General features: G+C 40.9%; 1 protein-coding gene across 10 annotated transcripts in view; it reads left to right on the top strand.

The window, feature by feature from the left end:
- The window catches only part of VPS13D (vacuolar protein sorting 13 homolog D), a 272,136-nt gene that overhangs the window by 160,101 nt on the left and 88,305 nt on the right, over positions 1 to 23,730 (top strand). For all 10 annotated transcript variants that reach the window (XM_061382671.1, XM_061382670.1, XM_061382669.1 and 7 more), the window contains 3 exons: positions 41 to 189; positions 12,753 to 12,887; positions 14,050 to 14,217. In XM_061382671.1, coding sequence (XP_061238655.1) covers positions 41 to 189; positions 12,753 to 12,887; positions 14,050 to 14,217 — 452 coding nt within the window. The remainder of the gene's footprint in view (positions 1 to 40; positions 190 to 12,752; positions 12,888 to 14,049; positions 14,218 to 23,730) is intronic.

Raw genomic sequence — 23,730 nt, 5'->3', positions numbered from 1 at the left:
CTTATTTTTTAAAAAAAAAACAATTCTGCCTTTGTGCCAGAGGTGGAAAAATATGATGAAAACCTCCATGAAAAGACAGCTGAGCAAGGCGGGACGCCAATCCGATACTACTTTGAGAATCTCAAAATCAGTATTCCCCAGATCAAGCTGAGCGTGTTCACCTCCAACAAGCTTCCGCTGGACCTCAAGGTGAGCTGCTCACCGGGGAAGTTCTGAAAACCACTTTTCCTGGGAAAAGAATGGATGTGCTTACTACCTGCCTTTTCCTGTCCAGCCTTATCATCTGTAGCAGATACTTTTACAGGTTTCCCTTTTTAAGACAGTTTATCAACTCGTACATGTATTTACAGTTGACCCTTGAGCAGCATGGGGGTTAGGAGCACCCATCCTCCTTGAACTTGAGAATCCACATAGAAGTTATCATTGGCCTTCTGCATGTGCGGTTCTGCAGCCAAGTGCATAGCACTGAAAAAAACCCACGTGTAAGTGGACGACGCAGTTCAAACCCATGTTGTTCAAGGGTCAGCTGTATCTTTTTTTTTTAATGTTGAAGTATAACTTTACTGAAGATTAAAGAGTAACAAAAGAATAAACACAGAATTACATAAAAATGCATCTGCCCTCTGCTTAGCCCTTGGCTTATCTCAGTGAGGCAAAAGCCCATTTCCTGGGCTGCCCCCAGACTCGAGACAAAAGCTGCAGCCCAGACAGTATCTTCTTTTCATGCCCAAGACCCACCTGCTCTCCTCCTCTCCTCCTAAGTATTCATCCCTTCTTGAATGGTCCACAGCAGAATTGTCTACCACCTTCAGGGACGACATGGTCACATACCCACTGAGATGTGGGGCCCCCACCTCACCGTACCAGCATGTGACCCTCCTACAGAGCATCTGGATGTGCACTTGACAGATGCAGTCTGTCTTTATTTTCTATAGTAAAATAAAGACAGATGCAGTCTGTGTTTATTTTCTACAGTAAAATCTATTAAAAATTAAGGGATGTTCCTCAAATTCTGATACAATATTTGACTCAAAAGTCCATATACATTTTCCCCCTATACTGAGTCGCCCCTTAGTGTATAAGAAATCAGAAATTTTAGAGATCCATGTGTCCTTAATGATCCCCTGCTTGATAAACAAGGATTTTGGAGTTCACAGGGCTTTGTCATTGAAGATAATATAGATAGGTGATATAGAAATAGATAGGTAATGGTAGGAGCAGGAGGAGAACTGGGTGAATGTTGAAAAGCCTTTCCTTGGGTGGAGTCTCCATCTGCCTTCCTGCAGCTGGCACCCGTTACTTCTGGTTCTTTGTTCTCTTGCTCTTAAAGATGGTTACGATGGTGTCTGCCTCCTCACTAACCACCAGTCTAAGAGTCCTGCTGCCCCGTGCTGCCTCCTTGAAGATGCTGCAAGGTGGTTTCTCTTTCTGAGCAGAAGGAGATAGAGACATGAACAAATAAGTAGTAAAACTGAAGTCATAAATATACACACCTCTGGGTCTGCCCACGTCGCAGGCAAGTGAAGCAGCCCAGTGAGGGACGCAGCCCTCAGCGTGTACACAGCCCTCAGCGTGTGCACACTCCGTCTGAAATGGGCAGTGCAGCTCAGCTCCAGCCTGTTGTCACGGGGTAATGTGAACCCAGAGCTGCCAGATCTTCGGAATTCTTAAAGTGAAGCCGGAAATCTGGACTTTTATGTGGAATCTCCTGGTCTTTAAGTGTTGGCAACCCATTTGAATTTTTTTGTTTTTGTTTTTCAACATTGTGGGCCTAACAAAACACATGTGCAGACCTCATGTGCCCCACGATTTGCCTGCTCACAACTTCCAAAATAGACTTAAATAGAAATAGGTAATAGGACAGTAGCCTGGTCCACATCAGGTCCTGTTTGGATCAGGACAGGACCAGGGTGATAGTTTCATTAAGGCAGCAAGTGGAGTGAGTGGGTTGGGAGGGCTGGTTGGGAACCAGGAGCTCCTGCAACCACCCTGAGAACAGCGCCTTCTCGATGGACTGTCCTGTTGGCTTAATTTGCTTTAACTTCATGTTCCCCAGGAGACTGAAGATACTTATAATCAGCATGGGAGTGGGGGAAAAACCGTGGGAAAACCACTATCTTGCTCATATTCACAAGTATCCACTTGACTTATGTGACCCTTCGGAATGGGTTTGTTTGATAAAGTATATATTCCCCCAGAACACTTGGCACTCGCCCAGCAAACCAATGTCAACTATTTCCTGAGAGTTAAGGACTTCTTGTTTTTTAAATCATCTTACTAAGAAACACAGACACCTAACTGTTCCCTTTCAGATTGCTCCCAGTAGAAAACTTCCCCCAAGACTGACAAATGCCGTGTGATTTTCTCCAGTTGAAGTGACTCCAGACCCCAAGTTCCAGGGTATTGACGCTCACCAGTTTGCTTTGGATGCAATAAACTAGGAATCATCGAGGTCTAATGTTTCATTTGACACTATACTGAAGGCCAAAGTTATGAGGTGTGGGCAGGGGACACCCTGAATGTGGTACGTTAATGTCTCACACCAGGCGGTGGGAATTGGGACATCAATATTAAATCCTCAGCTTGTGGAAGTCACCATTTCACTGTGTCTTGAGTTCTCCTCATGGAGTCTGGGACCCATAAAATAATGTCATTTATTCAAAGAGTTTTCTAACAGAGTAATATCCCTTGATGAGCAGCTCTTGGGAAGTGCAGTCCTCTCTTTGAGATGACTAGATAACGGCTAAAAGAATGGAGTACCGTCCCAGAGCAGGAATCATGAGAGTCTGACTAAAAGGTCTTTGGTATTGAAGGAATAATTATCTTGATTCTCTTGACTCCAGACCAGAAATGAGGCTGTCAGAAGTCTCAGAGGGAAGTCTCTCCAGGTTTACAGTGAGGGTACATTATTGCCAGATAGAGTGTCTGTTCAGAGGACTCAGAGCAGTCTCACAGGTGCTATCTCGATTGGATTCCTTGCTCTGCGATGGAAGAAGGGGGAGATAATAGCTCCATCTCACAAATGCAGAAAGGAGAGCAGGGCATTCCCCACCCCCCATTCTCCATTATTCTTCCGAGTTTGCATGTTAGAGAGCAGCAGAGTGATATGGAAAATGCCAGGTAGTTTATGTGTTCTTTCGCCTTTTTTTTTTTTAAGATCAAAAGAGTCCAGGAACCTTTAAAAGGTTTCACAAGGTGGCCTACAGCAGTCCTTTTCCCATTTAAAGCATTGGGGTATTACAAAAGAAGGGCTTTAATTGAGCAATCTAGTTTGGAAGAAAACCCACATTTTAATGGTCAGAGAGCAAGAGGGTGGGGGTAAGGGGGAATTTCAAACAAAGACACTATTTAAAAAGCCTAAAACTGTCTTCTCAAAGGCTTGAAATAATTTGTTGGGAAACTTCAGACCCTTTACTTTTTTCCTCCCCTCCCTAAATAAAAACCAGATTTGTTAAAAGGAAAAAAGATCCAGTATTGTTAATTGTATTTCAGAAAGTGCCAGAGAGGGAAATATCCCTGTAGTTTTTAAACACGGTCCCAAGAGGAAAATGGGCAAATACCCTGCTTCACATAAACAGTCTCTGTGTACCATAAATAAACCTTTAAAGAATGAATTCCAGACAGTTTGGTTTAGTGCAGGATAAACTGAGAAAGGAAAGGACGTGGCCCAGGGACTTGCTTGTCATCTGAGACCTTATGGCATATGGACAGGTATTTCTTCTTTAACTCTAAAGTTCCTGCAAGACTTCAGCAGGTTTTTTTTTTTTTTTTTTTGGGGGTCTGGCGAAGGTAGGAATGGACAGTTTCCTATTTTTATGAGGAACTTATGAGCACAGATTGCCTTCTCCAGTGTCCATTTTATAACGGGAAACTGTCTGCTACTTGAGTAAATAAGCATCAACTTTGTACACTACTGTATTTGATTAGTCATTTAGTTACTGCAAGAAAAAGCCCCGATGGGCTCTTGCCCTCCAGTCTCCTGTGCTTTGACTCGCCAGAGTGACCTGAAGGTGGCAGAGTAACTCATACCAGTGTGCCACAGAGCAGCTTTCTCCACTGTGGGAGGCCCCACAGCAGTACCAGATAAAGATTACATTTTACTCAAAGGCCAGAATATTTCCTTGGTTCAGACCAAGTGTGTTAGCCACTCAGAAAGGGGATAGTGTCTCTCATGAAGGTTTTGACAGCTTAGTAGAGGTATTAAAGTCTTCTATGTATCAATATCATCTGTGGTTCTTCAGTGTTTGGCTGCAGTGAGGAAGTTGGGGTATAAAGCGTTTTGCCATCTCCTTTGTTTTGATCTCATTTCCTGTTCTCTGAGAAGAAAGTGAGGCTCAGAGTTGTATTACCAAAACAGAGTGCTGAACTGATGTTGGTACCTGGCTTTCCCAGCGTATTTATTGTTTGGTTCTGAGAAAAATGGTGAAGCCTGCTGGGCCTCAGTTTCTTTGTCAGAGAAATGGGGAAAATAGGGCCTGCTCACTTCATCATCACCGTGTGGATGCGCAAGGTGTGCGTGAATGAGGAGCAGAACGTTTTTCAGGAGAAATAAAATAATCCCCTATTCTGGTCTTCATGCTTTCTACCAGATAGTCACAGTTGTGAAAATGAGCATGCTCAAATCTACGACCTACTAATTATCGGCTTCGGGAGTTTAGGCCACCTACTTAATGTTTCTTTGGGGGTTGTTTTGTTGTTGTAGAGTGTTAGGCTGAATTAAAACTTGAGGATGCTCTTAATCTCCGAAATGTTTTATCCTGAAATTTTTTAGTAGGCTACTAGTGACTTCCCAAGGCACCAAGTGCGGTGGTACTCTTTCCTGTCCTATCTCTGGAAGGCCCTCTGCCATGTTCGATACTATGGACTGCCCTGTTCTTGACCATGTCCTTTCTGGTTCTCCTCTGACTCTTCTGTTTGTTTCATCTCTTCTCCCAACCCTATGTTTATCGAAAAGGGTCATTTTTTACCTAGTGGACTAAACTCTCTGGTCATATCACTTGTCCATTTTAAAAATAATTTTATTGGTCTTTTATCACTAATAATTTTAGAAGCTCTTTGTAGAAGTTTTGTATTTGATGTAAGTTGCAAATATTCTTTCTCAGGTTTTTCACTTGTCTTTTTCCTTTGCTTTTGGTGTGCATATTGTTTTTTAACCATACAAAAGCTTTTTACTTTATGTTGTTGAATTTGTCAGTCTTTTTTCTTTTTGAATCTGAATTTCAACCCACTCTCTGGTTTTAAAAAATTGCATCTCGTTTTTCTTCAATTATATCATTTCATTTAAGCATACTCCTATTCCAAAAGAATTTAAGATAGACTCTGAAGATACATGCTGAAGGATTAAAAAATAAGAGAAAATGAAGTATAAAGTCCACTACATTGCATATGAGATTTTAATATAAAGCAGTTTTAATTCAATGGGGAATATATAGGTGTTCTAAAATGTTATTAGACTATCCAGATAGTGATATGGAAAAATATGAAGTTAAATTTGTTATCACAGTCTACATAAGAATAAATTCCAAACAGATCAGAGATTTATTGACATTATTAGCATGAATGAAAAAGTGTTTTTATATTAAAAAAGGAGAGCACTTGGCCTCCTCTCTAAAATCCTTAAATGTCAATCATGTTAAATAAAAATATAATTGGAAAACAGACTATATCCAGAAATTGTTAACAGGCTTATAGCAGACCCAAATCAGCTGAGAACTACAAGAAAAGCTAGACAGAAAAAAGCCCAAAAGTCTGTTGAAGGTATTGGAAAGTTACCAAGTCAGTACTCGAGGGTCCACAACTTATGAGAGGAGAGAAACTCAATCAGGTGAGCTAAATATTAACTCTGGTTTTATTTTTGAGACAATTCTAATTGAGAAAGGTAGAGAAGTCAAGCAGAAAGCAGCTCTCAAAAGTCAGAGAATCGGAGTAAAGCTTTAGACAGTCTCATGGGGCTGGTCAAGCAAAAGCGAGACTCCGTTGCTACTAAGAGAGTTAGTTATTGAGGGCCTTGTATCTTTTTTTTTTTTTTTAATTGACATATAGTTGATTTACAATGCTATGTTAGTTTCACATGTAAAGCAAAGTCATTCAGTTATACATATATGTATTCTTTTTCATCTTCTTTTCCATTATAGGTTATTATGCGATATTGAATATAATTCCTTGTGCTATGTAGTAGAAACTTGTTTATTTGTTTTATATGTAGTAGTTTGTATCTGCTAATCCCAAACTCCTAATTTATCCTCCCCCAACCACTTTCCCCTTTGAGAACCACAAGTTTGTTTTCTATGTCTTTGAGTCTGTTTCTGTTTTGGAAATAAGTTCATCTGTATCGTGTTTTAGATTCTATGTGTAAGTGATATCATATGATATTTGTCTTTCTCTAATTTACTTCACTTAGTATGATAAGCTCTAGGTCCATCTATGTTGCTGCAAATGGCATTATTTCATTCGTCGTCTTCTTCTATTTTTTATTGTTGCTGTTCACTCAGTTGTGTCTGACTCTTTGCGACCCCATGTGCTGCAGCACGCCAGGGTTTGCTGACCATCACCAACTTCTGGAGCTTGCTCAAACTCATGCCCATTGAGTCAGTGATGCCATCCAGCCATCTTGTCCTCTGTTGTCCCCTTCTCCTCCTGCCTTCAATCTTTCCCAGCATCAGATTGAATTTTTTTTTATAGCTGAGTAGTATTCCATTGTATGTGTGTGTGTGTGTATATATATATATCTTTATCAATTCATCTGTCAATGGATATTTAGGTTGCTTCCATGTCTTGACTATTGTAAACAGTGCTGCTGTGAACATTGGTGTGCATGTATCCTTTTCAATGAGTTTTCTCTGGATATATGCCCAGGAGTAGGATAGCTGGATCATATGGATCAAAAAACTAAAACTCTATTTTCAGTTTTTTAAAGAACCTCCATGTACTCTTCTCCATAGTGGCTGCACAAATTTGCATTCCCAGCAACAGTGCAGGAGGGTTCCCTTTTCTCTACACCCTCTCTAGCATTTATTGTTTATCGACTTTTTAATGATTGCCATTCTGACTGGTGTGAGGTGGTATCTCATTATAGTTTGGATTTGCATTTCTCTAATAATTAGTGATGTTGAGCATCTTTTCATGTGCTTGTTGCCCATCTGTATGTCTTCTCTGGATAAATGTCTGTTTGGGTCTTCTGCCCATTTTCTGATTGGGTTGCTTGCTTTTTTGTTATTGAGTTGTATGAGCTGTTTGAATATTTTGGAAATTAAGCCCTTGTTGGTCTCATTGTTTGCAAGTATTTTCTCCCAGCCCATAGGTTGTCTTTTCATTTTATTGATGGTTTATTTTGCTGTGCAAGTTTGATTAGGTCCCATTTATTTATTTTTGCTTTTATTTCCATTGCCTTGGGAGACTGACCTAAGAAAACATTGCTACGATTTATGTCAGAGAATGTTTTGCCTATGTTCTCTTCTAGGAGTTTTATGGTGACATGTCTTATATTTAAGTCTCTAAGCCACTTTGAGTTTATTTTTGTGTATGGTGTGAGGGAGTGTTCTAACTTCATTGATTTACATGCGACTGTCCAGCTTTCCCAACACCACTTGCTGAGGAGACTGTCTTTTTTCCATTGTATATTCTTGCCTTCTTTGTTGAAGATTAATTGACCATAGGTGTGGAGGGGCTCATATCTTACACAGAAGGGACAGGCAGAACAAGGACCCCAATAGTCTTGAGCTGTTTATTTCTTGAAGCAGATGCCAATTTCTAAGTAGTCTAGGAGAAGCTAAGCAAAAAACAGCAGTCAAGAGGCTAACTAAATAGATCTTTTAGCAGTTTTATGGTGCTAGGGAGATTAAAAGTGGAGGGATGGAATTGGTTTTCAGTTGAGACTGCTGAAGGACTATACCAAACCTTATAAAGATGGAAACAGACCAAGATTATCTTTACTGTTGTTGTTCAGTTGCTCAGTCGTATCTTTGCGATCCCATGGACTGCAGCATGCCAGGTTTCCCTGTCCTTCACCATCTTTACAAAGACTGAAAGCCAGCCTTGAAAACACCAGTTGGATTAACCCCCTTTAACTGCCTTGTTGTTCAGTTGCTAAGTCATGCCCTGCTCTTTGCAACCTCATGGACTGCAGCACACCAGGCTTCCCTGTTCTTCACTATCTCCTGGAGTTTGCTCAAGCTCATGTCCATTGAGTCAGTGATGCCACCTAACCATCTCATCCTTTAATTGCCTACCAAAGCTAAAGACTCATTTAAAATCTACACGTTTTTATACAAAAAGCATTCAGTCACAAGTTACCAGGCCTACCAAGAGGAAAAATAGACACTAGAAACAGATAAATCAGATGTTGACATAATTAGACACATGATTTAAAATATTAATAATTATAAATGTGTTCAAGACACATTGGACAAAATATCATCAAATTAAATATAGCAGTGTATAAGAAGAAAAATACAGGTGACCCTTGAATTACATGGGTTTGATCTACATAGGCCAATAATATACTGATTTTTCCCAATCAATACAGCACTACACGATCATGGTTGGTCAAGTCTGTGGTTGTAAAACTGTGGATGTGGAAAGCTGACTATAAAGCTGTATGAGGCTTTTTGACTGTGTAGGGGATTGGCAGTCTTAACCCCCACATAATTCAAGGACTAATTGTATGAATATATTATAAGCAAGTCATATTTATTCCAGGAGTATAAGTTAATCCATCTGCCAATGCAGGGGATGCAAGAAATGCTAGTTGGATCCCTGGGTCAGGAAGATTCTTTAGAGGAGAAAATGGCAATCCACTCCAGTATTCTTGCCAGAAGAATCCTATGGACAGAGGAGCCTGGTGGGCTACAGTCCATGGGGTCACAAAGAATTGGACATGATTGAGCAACTGAGCACATGTGCTCACAAGTTAACATTTCCAAATAAATCATGTCATTCACCACAGCAGCAAAATGAAAGAATTAAAAAAATGGGCATATCTCAATAGTTGCACCAAAATCTTTTGACAAAATTCAGCATCCATTTATGAGAAGTCAGCAAGCAAAAAGTAGACAGGAACTGCCTTGATCTGACAATGTGTCTCCATGAGAAATCTACCCCAAATATACTCAGTGGTGGTCTGTTGAAAGCAAAAAGGGATGGCTATTATCCCCACTTCTGTTCACTGTTTTGCTAGAAATTCTAGCCAGCAAGATAAATAAATAATAGGTACAAACACTGGACAGGAAAATGTAAACTTTATTATTTGTAGAGAACATGATTACCTAGAAAATCTAAAACAATGTACAACTAAGTTATGAGAATGGATAAGTAAATTTAACAAGGTCCCTGAAGAAATTGTCAATTGTATTTCTAGTCAGCAGCAATTAAAAAGAAAAGGAAAATTTGAAGGATGCTTTTACAACACCATATAAGAAAACATCAAATACAATATCATCTATTAACTGTGGAATGAATCAGGCCAAAACTGAGTAGTTTGAAACAACCATTTTATTTGTTCTCAACTCTGTGAGTCAGCAATTTGGACCGGACTTAGCTAGGTGCTGTGTTTGCTGGGCTCGCCTGTAGTTATTGATGTAACTGCAGTCACCTGCCAGTCAACTGAGACCAAACAGTGTAAGGTGACCTTACGACCATGTCAGGCGCTTGTTGTTGGCTGTCAACAGAACCCCCTTCCACGTGGTCTCTGGTTTTCAAGGAAGCTAGACTTGGCCTCCTCACATCGTGGAAACATCAAAATGGATGAAGGAGATGCTCCAAGATTTCTTGAGGCCAAAGCTCAGAGATTGCTCAGTGTTACTTAGGTGGCATTTTATTGTTTAAAGTAAATTATAAGGTCAATGCAGATTCAGGTGAAGGGGAAATAGACTTCATTAATGGTAGAAGATGCAAAGAATTTGTGGCCATTTTTACTGTACCACTTGATGCCTAGGAATAAATCCAACAGTGTATACAAGACCTCTGCACAGAAAGCAATGAAATATTACTGAGAAAAATTTTTTAAATGAATAGATAAAGGGATGTACCTCATTAATACACTGGAAGATTGAATATTGTAAAGTTGTCATTTCTCAAATTGATGTATAGATTCAATACAATCATTATGAAAAATCTAGCAATTTTTTTTTTTTGTGGCAGATTGACAGGCTGATTCTGAAATTTACCTGGAAAGTGTAAAATGTAGCCAAAAATTCTGAAGAAAAAAGAACAGAGTTGAAGAGCTTACTATTAGACTTCAAAATTATTATAAAATTACAGTAATTAAGACAGTGTGGTATTGGCAGAAGACAGGGCAAAATGAGAATCCAGAAACAGACACATGAGTACAGTCACTTGACTTATGACAAAATTGCACTGTACCACGATAAGGGCAAGGGTGACCCTTCAATAAATATTATTAAGATGATAAGATACCTCCCTGGAAAGAATGCTTCTTGATCTCTGCTTTCAATATATATATATATTGTCATGTTCAAGTAGGTTGTAGATTTGATGTGAAGAGTAAAACAAAATTCTACAAGTAAATATATGCAAATATCTCTGACCTTAGTGTAGATAATTTCTTAACTACCAACATAGAACGTTCCCATCATAAAGGGAAAGATTGTTAAGTTGGATTTCATTAAAACTAAGAATATTTGCTGTCAAAAAGCACCAAAGAGTGGTAAGACAAGTCACAGAATGGGAGAGGATGTTTGCAATGCATTCATGAAACAGACTTGTATATAGAATGTATAAGAAAAACACCTACAAAACTATAAGGAAAAAACAGACAATCCACTGTGCAAATGAGAAAAAGCCTTGAGTAGGCACTTAACAAAAAAGTATATCCACAAGGCTGATGTGTATATTATCAGGTGCTTAATCTCATCCTTGAACAAGAAAATGGAAGTTAGAATCACACAGAGTTAGCATTACTCACCCATCAGAACATTGTTTTTTTAAAAAGCTTTCTATACCAAGTGTTGGCGAGGATGTCGCCTAACAGGAAATTTCATAGGCTGCTTCAGGGGAGCCAAACTAGTTCAGCTGCTTTGGAAAACTGTTCGGCAGCATAGGCTAAGGTTGAACATGTATATTCTTTATGACCCAGCAGTTCCACTCCCAGGTAGATATTAAAAAAAAAAAAAAAGATGTGTACAAATGTGCCCCAAAAGACACATCCAAGAATGTTCATAAGAGCGCTATTCATAAAAAAAAAGTTGGAAACAGCACAACTGTCCATCAACAGCAGTGGTTGAATAAATTGTGTTTTATTCACATGTTGAAATAGTGCATAGCACTGACAGTTAGATTTAAACTGCAGCTGTGTACAACAACCTAGTGACTTGCACAGACTTAACGTTGATGACAGAAGCCACATGCAACCACGTCCATACTGATGATTGCATTCAGGTAAAATTCAAAGCAGGAAAAACTCATCTGTAATGATAGAAGTCAAGACACAGTTGACCTTAGGGAACGAAGGAGTCGTGACCAAGAGTTCACAAGGGGGTGGTTGCTTCCAAGATAGGGATAATAACCACCTTTCTGGTCTAGGTGGTGGTTACTGGGTTGTGTTTCTGTTCAGTCGCTCAGTCGTGTCTGACACTTGGTGAACCCATGGACTGCAGCACACCAGGCTTGCCTGTCCATCACCAACTCCCGGAGCTTGCTCAAACTCATGTCCGTTGAGTCAATGATGCCTTCTGTCTTGTCCTCTGTTCCTCTTCTCCTCCTGCCTTCAATCTTTACCAGCATTGGGGTCTTTTTAATGAGTCAGCGCTTTGCATCAGGTGGCCAAAGTATTGGAGCTTCAGCTTCAGCATCAGTGCTTCTAATGAATATTCAGGATTGATTTCCTTTAGGATTGACTGGTTTGATCTCCTTGCAGTCCATGGGACTCTGAAGAGTCTTCTCCAACACCACAACTCAAAAGCATAAATTCTTTGGTGTTCAGCCTTCTTTATGGTCCAACTCTCACATCTATACATGACTACTGGGAAAACCATAGATTCGACTATACAGACCTTTGTCAGCAAAGTAACATCTCTGCTTTTTAATACGCTGTTTGGATTTATCATAGCTTTTCTTCCAAGGAGTAAGCGTCTCTTACTTTCATGGCTGCAGTTATCATCTGCAGTGATTGTGGAGTCGAAGAAAATAAAGTCTGTCACTGTGGTTGTGTTTACTTGGAGAAACATCATTGAAACATTCATTTGATGAGTACACCTTTCCATATGAGTGGTATATTTCAGTCAAAAAGTAAAACATGGGACTTCCCTGGAGGTCCAGTGGTTGAGAATCTGCCTTCCAGTACAGGGGGACAAGGATCGATCCTTGGTTGGGAAGCTGGGGTCCCAGATGCCTCATGGCCAAAATACCACAACATAAAATCAATATTGTAATAAATTCAATGAAGACTTTAAAAATGGTCTACATTAAAAAATCTGGAAAAAAAAAGAAACAAAGTAAAACATGACAAACATATAGGTCCAAAACAGATCATAAAGAATTATGCTGTGAAGCTAAAGTATTTATTTCTATGTGAATAATATGTTACTTTGGATGATACGTGTGTGTGTGTATGTGTGTGTGTGTGTAGTGTGTTTCTTCCTAATGTTTACCTGGAAAATCCTTATTTATGAATATCATAATCTTGACTCCCATTGGAAAGTTGACATGACTTGTAGCTTTCATGGAATCCAGAATTACAGTACTGTGGAAGGCCATCGTATGGCTGAAGTGTGTTGTTGCCTTTCTTCCCTAACTAGGCCCTGAAAAGCACCTTGGGATTTCCATTGATTCGATTTGAAGACGCTGTGATCAATCTGGATCCATTCACTCGAGTGCATCCCTATGAGACCAAGGACTTCATCATCAATGATATCCTCAAACATTTCCAGGAGGTGAGCTTTGGAGTGGTACTCGGTGGCTGGAAGCACGAGCAGAATGCTTCTTTTAGTAGTTTGGGAATTCTGGTTACTGAGACGTTATTGCCAACAGCCCAGCTGAACATTTCAGCCCTGACCATTGTGTTATGGGGTCAGGTCACAGCCCACGAAGTCCATGCACATCATGAAAATACCCAAACAGTGCCTCTGACTTACAAGCTGTTAGTCTTGTTTCTTAAAACTAGTCTCAGGACCTTCCACTAGATCAGTCACAACTCTTACCAAGAGTTTAATTGATGCTTTCATGATAACACAAGACTGTGAACTCTGTTTACCGGGCATGGGCTTACTTTCAACAACCACACCAGTGTTCTTGGAACATATGAGATCCTGCCCTAGAGATGAACTTAAATTTTTTTTTAATCAAGTTGGGCATTTTCCATTTTGCATTTATTATCCTGACTGCAAAGAACAAAATGCAAAGCCAACGCATACATACTCTTCAATGACTAGATAGGTCAAGATCATATCAAACTTATTAGCTATCAGAGGTGAAGTATGTCCTGTTCTTGTTGCCGCCTCTCCCTCTCCCTCTTCCTCTCCCTCCCCCTCCCTCCTTCCTTCCTTCCTTGACCTCGCTCACCAGTGATGTTTCTACTGCACTGTGAGGAGTATGGGATAGTGGATGTCACTGGACAGTGGAGTCAGGCTGTGGAGGTCCAGGAGGTTGGGGGGTGTGGAGTAGGTCTGAGCTTGCCTGCTCTATGCATACCGCCTGCTCCACAGACTCCGAGGGGCTCCACATCCCTCCCTCACTTTCCTTTTAAAATTCTCTCTGCTGCTTATTGATTTCATATTTATAGAACGATGGAAAGGAGAGTGCGATGTGCATACTAATAAATACTTGTAGAGTCTTTTCCTGTTTCATAGCTTTTTTCTTCTAAATGGCTTTGAAGAGTACATATGAGAGTATTGAGGATAACCTCTGGGATGTGTATTGGGAGAGGTTTAGGGTGGAGCTTAGGAAGGGCAGGAGCTCACAGTTGATGAGAAATAAAGAGCAGTTGGTGGTGGGAATGGAGGGCAGGACTGATTTATAACCTTTTTGCTTGGGACACTCAACCTGCAGATGTAAAAAGAGGCTGGTCTTTTCTTCTCTCCCTGCTGCATTTGACAGGAACTCCTCAGTCAGGCAGCCCGGATCTTGGGGTCGGTGGACTTCCTTGGCAACCCCATGGGGCTTTTGAATGACGTTTCTGAAGGGGTGACTGGACTGATAAAGTATGGAAACGTTGGGGGCCTTATAAGAAATGTTACCCATGGAGTATCAAATTCTGCTGCCAAGGTAAGCAAATGGAGGTGTAGTTCCACTGGAATCAGCCTCAAGAGTCCTCTCCATTACTGTGGTTCTTTTATAATGAATAGGTTGTGAAAGTTGCGTGCACGGCCTGGGCTTCACTGCCCGCATGCCCTGTCTTCCCCTCACCTCCTGTAACCAGGCCCCGGCCCGCCGAGCACACCTCTGCACTGCCTCTGCTTCCTCCTCTCCGTCCCCACTGCCTCTGTCCATATGCTGGTTGTCTGTTTCCAGGGCCACTGTCATAGCCTCCTGGCCCCGGACTTCACCACAGCTTTCACAGTGCTGCCAGCATGAACTCGCTTCTTATTTTATTTATGTAAGGATTTTTTGATGTGGACCATTTTTAAAGCCTTTATGGAATTTGTTGCAATACTGCTTCTGTTTTGGATTTTTGACCTCGAGGCATGTGGGATCCTAGCTTCCCAATGAGGATCAAACCCTTGCCCCCTGCGTTGCAAGGTGAAGCCTTAAACACTGGACCACCAGGGACATCCTTGAACTCTCTTTTTAAAACATAGTTTGATTGTGCCATTCTTCTGCCTAAAATCTACCAGTTATTCCGCACAGCTCACCGGATAAAATCCAAACTGAGGTACAGCCTTCCAGAGTGAAGCGAGCCTGTAAGTCCCCTGCAGGATGGCAACAATGTGATTCTCCTGTGTCTTGTGCTCTACTTGGCTTTTTTGTGCATTGGCCTCCTGTTTGGTGGCCATCTTGTTATTCCACAGTTTAATTTTTGGCGGAAGCTGACGTTACATGTGAAGCTGGAAAAGGTGAAGGTAGTTGAAGGTGGTGGGGAGGGGGGTTGCCATTTCATAACATACTAAACGCATCTAAAGACTCTGCTTTCCTCCCCTTCCTGTCAGCTCACCGTAGAGTCCTTTTAGAGACCGTCCTTTTCATGAATGAACGAGCGTTGGGAAAGCACCTGTACTCCCCACTTGTTTACTGTAGTGCGTTGCCGTGGCAAAGTCACAGGCCCATTTGTGTCATGACCATGAGGATGGTGGCTTCAGTGTAGAGAGCCATTCAGGTGCCACATGGGAATTCGTGATTACAAGCAGGGAAGGAGATGGAATTGAACAGCCAACATTTCTGTGTTGCGAAACACTCTTGGTAACAGTGTATGCAAGTTGGAAATTTATTCCTGTTTTCCACACGCTTTCCTAGGGATGATGGTCCTTTAATCAGATCAGTTTCTTCAGTACCAGCAGATCTCTTTTTATTGCGCCTCACAGATTGTTTACAGTTGTTTACAAATTGAAGGCTTGTGGCAGGCCTGCGTGTCCAGCAAGTCTGTCAACACCATTTTTCCAACAGCATCTGCTCACTTTGTGTCTCTGTCACATTTGGTAATTCTTGAAATATTTCAGTCTTCTTCATTATGATTATATTTGTTGTGGTGATAAGTGATCTTTGATGTTAATTTTGCAAAAAGATTATGATTCACTGAAGACTTGGATGGTGGTTAGCATTTTTTAGCAATAAGGTATTTAAAAAATTAAGATAGGTGCCTTATATTTTTAGACACAGTGCTGTCGTGCACTTGATCAACTGCACTGTTGTATAAACATGACTTTATGTTCATTGGGAAATCAAAAAATCTGTGCAACTCACTTTATTGCAATATTTGCTTTATTGTGGTGGTCCAGATCGAAACCCACAGTCTCTCTGAGGTATGCCTGTGCTGGACTTAGAGTTAAACCAGAACAAAATGTACTGTTTGACTTGTGGTTCAAAACAGGCAGTACTCTTACTTTTAGAGAAAGGGTGTAATGTAGAGAAGCAAGAGACTTTCTAAATCGTGGTTTAGAAACACACTCAGGGTCAAAGTCGGAATGAGTCTGCACATTTCTGCCTTGAATCGTTGCCTCTGCTTCCCTTGGACCTTCAACCCTGAAGCAACATAAAAGTGGGACAGGTTCCTCAGTGTTCTCTTAGCTACTGAACCGGTTATAAAATTATGCACTTAACATATTTACTTCTGTGCACCTGTAGCTTATATAACTTTGTGCCTCAGCTATACTTCAAAAAAAAAAATTTAATGTAAATGCTTAGTTTAAGGATCTTACTTAATTTTTTAAAGCTAATTAACATAGGACAGTGTCTTTGTTTTTATACTTAGTTTTTTATTTTTGTTCCCCTGGGCTTTGTTTTCACTTGAAAAATACAAGACACATCATTTATTTAGAGGTCTTCCTTAACCTGGAATATGCCCTGACATTATGGCTTACTGTGAAAATAAAGTTAGGTATGACATTACAAAAATTTTGAAAAACACAGACTGAACAAGAGAAAGGGGTTTTCATTTTGACTCTTTGGTTTGCATCAATGTAAAATCTTTAGACTTTGGTCACCAGGAAACCATTGTGCTGTGCTAAGTTGCTTTAGTCATGTCTGACTCTGTGTGACCATAGCCCATGAGGCTCCTCTGTCCATGGGATTCTCCAGGAAATAATACTGGAGTGGGTTGCCATGCCCTCCTCCACAGGATCTTCCCAACCCAGGGACTGAACCCATTGTCTCTTAATGTCTCCTGCATTGGTAGGTGGGTTCTTTACTACTAGCGCCACCTGGGAAACCATTAATGCCCTTGAAATGAAAACCAGTGTCTTATGGTCTACGGGGGGTGGGTCTCAGGCTCTGGGAGTGGGAGAGCCACACTCCGTTGGGCCAGTTTGGCCATTAGGACCCTCTGGCTACCTTGTGGTTGAGAATGAAGATGTGGGGAATTTGCCCCAACTCTTCTTGCCTGGAGAATCCCAGGGATGGTGGGGCCTGGTGGGCTGCCGTCTATGGGGTCGCACAGAGTCGGACACGACTAAAGCGACTTAGCAGCAGCAGCAGTAGCTCCACAGGTGAGACTGGGTGCCTTTTTCCAGAGTTTTTCTGCAACATCCCCATGGAAAGGGTCGGCCCTTTCTTTAATTCTCTCTCATTCAGGGGCATCTCATTTATCTCCAGGTTCCTCTGTTTCCCCTGGAAAAACTTTTTGAAGCTTGAGGGTCAGAGTAAGAATATAACTTGAGCAGAAGGGAAGGCAGAATACTTCTTGCCTCTGTTCTCACCCCTAAGTCCATCCAAAGGCCTGGGTGGCAGTGTGCCTGTGTTTGCTGGATATCGTGCTTTATCTTGTTGTTGGATTTGCATAAGGGTACTTGAGTGGGAACCCTGCCTCCCAGAGGGTTGGTGTCCTTCTTCATGTTTTTTCTTGCCTTTAGTGAGCTAATCAGAGTGGGCATCACAGACTGCTACTCAGAGGAATAGCTGTGTAATTTATTTTGATACCCCAAACCCTGGATGTGCTATAGCAATTAGTCCACATTATCTATCATGAGAAAGCAAAGAAACTTAAAATTACCACTTCCTTTTGGAAATGGTAGCGTCAAAGACCAGGTCTGTCCGCTGAATGCCCATTCAGGTCATCTGTGATTCTGCATGTATGCAATTTGGCTGCAGATCTCCGTTTTCTTGTAGTTTTGTGGGTTGCAATCAGACCTTTCATGTTGCTTTGGGGGAATGTTTTGTTTGCTTTTCTGTGTATACAAGAAGAGTTTAAGGAAGTGCAAATGACCACAGTAATCAACTGTTGGCCTGTGGGAAGTATTCCTTTAAAGAGTGCCTGAGTTCCAGTGATTAAAGAACGGGGTCAGACAAGGCAGAACTGCACCTCACCAAGCCCCCTCCCACCAGCCCCTCTTGGCTGCAAAGTCCAAAGGGCTTGGTTTAGTCGGCTTTGGATGGAGTGGAATAGCCCCATAAACCTCTTAAAATTAATTATAAATATTGTGTGTGTGTATTTTCTTGGAACAAAGATCTGAAGTTTTTATTGGATTGTCAGAGACTTCATGCCTCTTGAGATCATAAGTCACTATTGCAGACATAGGGTTGAGTGCTGAAGGCACCTAGTAGTCAAAAACCTGGGTTCTGCCCATTCCTGCTTTTAAATAACCTACCTGTCTGTCTCAAGAGATTTTAGTCTTTTGTTTTTGTTTTGTTTAACCTGTAAGAAGGTGTTGGTACTTTGCCTTATCTCCACTGACCCGAGGAGCAAAGGAGATGAAGAGGTAACAACCCTCTCCCTCGAGTTAAAAGGAAAACCATTCTGTCATAAGAAGGTAATAGATCTGCAAGTCTTAGTTGTCTGTGGGTAGATATGAATTCTTCACAGAACATTTTTAATCTCCAGTCTATCATGTCCACTTCTGGAATTTCTTATTATATTTTAAACTTTTGTTTACCTTATTTACTGTTAGCATCAAGGAGGTACAACTAGGAGGTAATCTCTGCCTTGTATCCCCTTTATTTCTCTTAGCCTCTTCTTCTGGTCTCCAAACCCCCAGAAATCACCTATGGATTCCAGATCAAAGGTGATATGATTTAGGGTTAGCCACCAAGCTGTGAGCATCTGTCCATGATCCCTTTGCCTGGATCTTGACAAAAGAACTCACACCCTTTGAGTAGAACTCAGAGATCTGATCCTGTTCCTAAGGCCATGACAAGATGGTTACTCCTGGAATCCTTTCTAGGAATATGATTTATTTAAGAAAGGCACAGCATTTCAGATTCTAAAACCTTGTCAGAGGAGCAGGTTTCTCTCTGCAACATGAATGAAAAAAGCATACTTTTCCCTTGTTGGGTGTCATTTGAATATAAGACCCTCTAACCTCTCTGAAAGCCAGAGAATTCACGGCGGGGGGACATCCATTGAACAAATTTCCTCTCTTAGACTCTCATTCCCTTCTCTCTGTAATTATTTTGTGATTATTTTCATTATTTATAGGAAAATTGCATAGTTATTCTTAAATTTTTTTTTTAAGTTCTTTGTAAACTAAGAAAGTCTCAGATGTTAATAGTAGAACAAATGATTCCATTCTCTTTTCTGCCCCTGTAGAAACTCAGTGTTTTCTCTGCACAGCTGTCATCTGGTCTTCCTAAGGGAAGAAAGCCAATAGCATAATTTCTTCCAGCAAAGGAGTGGAGTACTTTTGATCATCATCATCTGCTCTGTCCCACTTTCCATCCCTCTCTTTGTGTCCTCATCAAGGCAATATAAGACGCTCTTCATCTTGGGTACTTTTCTGATCCCAGTAATGTTTTGACTCTACACTCATGAATGCAAATATTTTAATAACTTTCTCTGTAAAAACATTAATTTATATATTTTTAATTGGAGGATAATTTCTTTACAATTTTGTGTTGGTTTCTGTTATACATCAACATGAATCAGCCATAGGCATACATATGTCCCCTCCCTCTTGAACCTCCTTCCCACCTCCCACCCCATCCCACCCCGCTAGGTTGTCACAGAGCACTGCGTTGAGCTCCCTGTGTCGTGCAGCAAATCCCCACTGACTATCTGTTTTACATAGCGTGATGTGTATGTTTCAATGCAGCTGTCTCAGTTTGTCCCACCCTCTCCTTCCCCCACTGTGCACAAAGACTGCTCTCTATGCCTGCATCTCTGTTGCTACCCTGCAGATAGGTTCATCAGTACCATCTTTCTAGATTCCATGTATATGCGTTAATATAGAATGTTTGTTCTTCTCTTTGTGACTTCTTGTTCAGTCGCTAGTCATGTCTGGCTCTTTGTGACCCCATGGACTGCGGTATACCAGGCTTCCCTGTCCTTCACTGTCTCTCAGAGTTTGCTCAATTCATGTACATTGCGTCAGTGATGCTATATAACCATTTCATCCTCTACTGCCCCCTTCTCTTCTGGCCCTCAGTCTTTCCCAGCATCAGAGTCTTTTCCAATGAGTCAGCTTTTTGCATCAGGTACCCAGAGTATTGGAGCTTCAGCATCAGTCCTTCCAATGAATATTCAGGGTTGATTTACCTTAGGATGAACTGCTTTGGTCTCTTTTCTGTCCAAGAGACTCTCGAGAGTCTTCTCTGGCACCACAATTCAAAAGCATCCATTCTTCAGCGCTCAGCCTTCTTTATGGTCCAACTGTCACATTTGTCCATGACTACTGGAAAAACCATAGCTTTGACTACATGGACCTTTGTCAGCAAAGTGATGTCTCTGCTTTTTGATACACTGTCTAGGTTTGTCATAGCTTTCCTTTCAAGGAGCAAGTGTCTTTTAATTTCATGGCTGCAGTCACTGTTCACTGTGATTTTGGAGCCTCAGAAGAGAAAATCTGTCACTGCTTCTACTTTTTCCCCTTCTATTTGCCGTGAAGTGATGGGACTTGGTGCCACGGTCTTAGTTTTTTGAATGTTGAGTTTTAAACCAGCTTTTCCATTCTCCTCTTTCACTCTCATCAATAGTTCTTCTTCAGTTAGTTCTTCACTTTCGGCTTTTAGAGTGGTATCATCTGCATATCTGAAGTTGTTGGTATTTCTCCTGGCAATTTTGATTCCAGCTTGTGATTCATCCAGCCCAGCATTTCACATGATGTACTCTGCATGTACTTTCTGACTTACTTCACTCCATAATAGGCTCTAGTTTCATCCACCTCATTAGAACTCACTCAAATGCATTCCTGTTTATGGCTGAGTAATATTCCATTGTATATATTTAACACAACTTCTTTATTCATTCTTCTGTCAATGGACATCTAAGTTGCTTGCATCTCCTTGCTGTTGTAAATAGTGCTGCAGAGAACATTGGGGTACGTGTGTCTTTTTCAGTTATAGTTTTTGCCTGTTTTTGACTAAGAGTTTTTTCATCAAAGTCAGTTATTGTTCATGGAATTTAAATTTTTGTTCCATATTCACTAAAGGTTAGTTTTACTGATAACTTTTAGAGTTGTGTGATGGGTTTATTTCTCTCTTTGACTTTGGAGCATTTAATTTCTACCAAGCTCAGACTTCCCAGCTCAAATTCTACAGATCTAAATTTTTGTCAAGGAAATATGAAATTTCTCTTAGTTTTAGTTAATAACATTTTATTCTATATAGCTTTAGCCATTGTTTTATTGTTTTAAATCAGTTTTGTTTGTTGTGAATTGGATAAAGACCTAATATGTTTCTTGGTACAGGCAGCATTAGTAGGAAAAAGATGCAGGAACAAGGTTGAAACTCCCTGTCTCTTTATGGAGAACATACTCACTCATAAACATTAATTGAACATCTTCTCTTTGTCAGGCCTTCTTCTAGGCTTCTTATATACATTGTCTTGTGTATGTTAAGCTCTATTCTTCAAATCAGGAAACTGAGACTTAAAGAGATTTTTTCAAGGTCGTGCAACTAAAAATGGCAGGAATGATATGAAACCAAGTCCAGCTAATTCTAAAGACCTTGTTTTTTCCCCTGTATGTTGTTTCTCCTTTGTGTGTATGAGGCTTTCTTCCAGGCACTAGAGAGACCATGAAAAATTAATTACTGTTAGTTTTCCACCAGAAGCTTATTACTTGACATCACTTGGTTAGCTTGTAAGATGACCGCTGTCACATCACCTCTGTCATAAAGCAGGCTCTCAGGGAATGGTGCTGGTTGTGGCCATTCTTGGGGCTACCCTGATGGCTCAGTGGTAAAGAATCCGCCTGCCAGTGCAAGCGATTCAAGTTTGATCCCTGGGTTGGGAACATCCCCTGGAGGAGGAAATGGCAGCTGATTCCAGTATTCTTGCCTGGGAAACCTCATGGACAGAGGAGCCTGGCGGACTACAGTCCATGGGGTCGCAAAGAGTCAGACACAACTGAGTGACTAACACGCATGAAGCAAGTGAAGCGGGAAAGAGAGAGTGGGAAATTGAGACTGTTTGGATAGTTCAGTGGGAAACCTAGCTAGCACTTTAGATGGTATTTTGTTCTTTGGTCTTTTCTTGGGGTACCGTGTGTGGAGGAGCCACTTCCCTTCTAAGAGAGCCTTTCACTGGCCTTTTGTGCCTACAAAACCAGATCTGGGCACAGCAGTGATCCAGTGGAAACCGGCTTGTGTCCGTGCACCCAGAGATTCTCAGCCAGCCCCTGCCACTAGCCAGCCTTCTATCATATATACTGTGACCTGATTGAGGGCAGAGAGGTCCATCTGCCTTTTGTTTAAGATAAACAGCATTTGTTTGTATTTGTTTTGTAGGCAGTCTATTTATAAGGCTCAACTGAGACTAAGCCACTGTTTATTCAAGGCAAAAGTTTTATCTTTGCACAAAAGAATGTACTAGAGTGCCTGCCTGCATGGATTCTGAAGGGAAAAAGGCAATTTATGACTTGTATCTGTTTTTGTCATTATGTATGACTGCTCCATTTTATAGTTGAGCTGATTATCCCCATAATAGCTTTTCCATGTACCTATAAGCAAGGCAGAGGTGAATGCCTTCTTATAAGCATTGGGGCTTTCGTGTGTTTAAGTTGGCATAAAACTTTAGGTTAAATGAAATTCACTTCAGACAGTGATCTATCCCTTTGAGAATGTAGAGTTTTCTATTTTCAAAACGACTTTGATCCGAAATAAGTCACCCAAGGGATTTCTTTTCCAGCCAAGAGGAGGTGCCTTGAAGTTGTTGTATGTAGAGAAATGACTCAAATTCTTGGCAACAGAGCTTTTGTTTTATTTTCCTCTGATAACCTTGAATACTAAAATGATTCCCTTAGTCTGAGCTCTTTTTGGTTAGAGGCAAATAATTTTAGATGCTGAATGACCCAGCAGTGACCTATCCTACTTGGTCAAACCTCAAATATTTGTGGGAATTGGAAGTGTGTTGGGTGGGGATGGGCAGGTCTGGTGGAGGCATGAGAATCCCACGAGCGGCCAGAATTCCCAGACCATCCCCACCTGCCCCATTGAGCACCCTTGCGCCTAAAGGAGCCTGGTGAGTGGGGCTTAGCCTTCCTCTTGGTCCACCCTCATCAAGCAGCTCAGCCAGAAGTAGGAGGGAATGACACCACCACTGATGCTCTGTTTTTGAAACAGGAAGATTGGAAGAGTTTAAAACTTGTCTTCATTTCTTGGTCGTAGTTCAGTTAAGAGTCAGGTCGTTAGTTATCTTCTTAGACCAAACATCTCATGTTTCAGAGGAATTCACTCTGTCTTCCAACACTGTAGTCTATGGTGGTGGAAAAGTCTGCTCAGTTGCTGAATTGAAAAGAGAGGAAATATTTGTGGCCCCCAAAGAGTAGTGGTTTTCTACCCTCGTGTAAACATGGTGAGTAAAAGAATAATATGTTCAGGCTTTTCTTAGGTTGACCGGTTACCCCCAGAGAGGTGGTAGTTCATCTCTTTTCTGCATTTCAATCAGTATTTGGCCCCTCTTGAAAAATTGTGACGAACTGAAGATGAGACAAACTATAACCCATTTTTTATATATATAAACACATGACCATAGAACAAATCAAATTCTAATTCTTGGCAGTAAAAATCTGAACACTCACTCCGTTTGGAAGATCCCTTTGGTTTTCTTTCCCTCTTTCTCCCTTGTAATTGTTATGTCTCTCTCCATTTTTGAAGAAAAGTTAAATCAAAGTGTTTTCTTAGGAGAAAGAGAGGATACTTTGGAATGCCATCCTTAAGAGTCAGAAAAGTATGTGGATAATGGAGCCATCATTTATT

This window comes from Bos javanicus, chromosome 16, assembly GCF_032452875.1.
Source record: "Bos javanicus breed banteng chromosome 16, ARS-OSU_banteng_1.0, whole genome shotgun sequence".
Classification (NCBI taxonomy): domain Eukaryota; kingdom Metazoa; phylum Chordata; class Mammalia; order Artiodactyla; family Bovidae; genus Bos; species Bos javanicus.
Note: the sequence above shows the minus strand (reverse complement) of the source record. Positions and strands in the feature narration are given on the sequence as shown.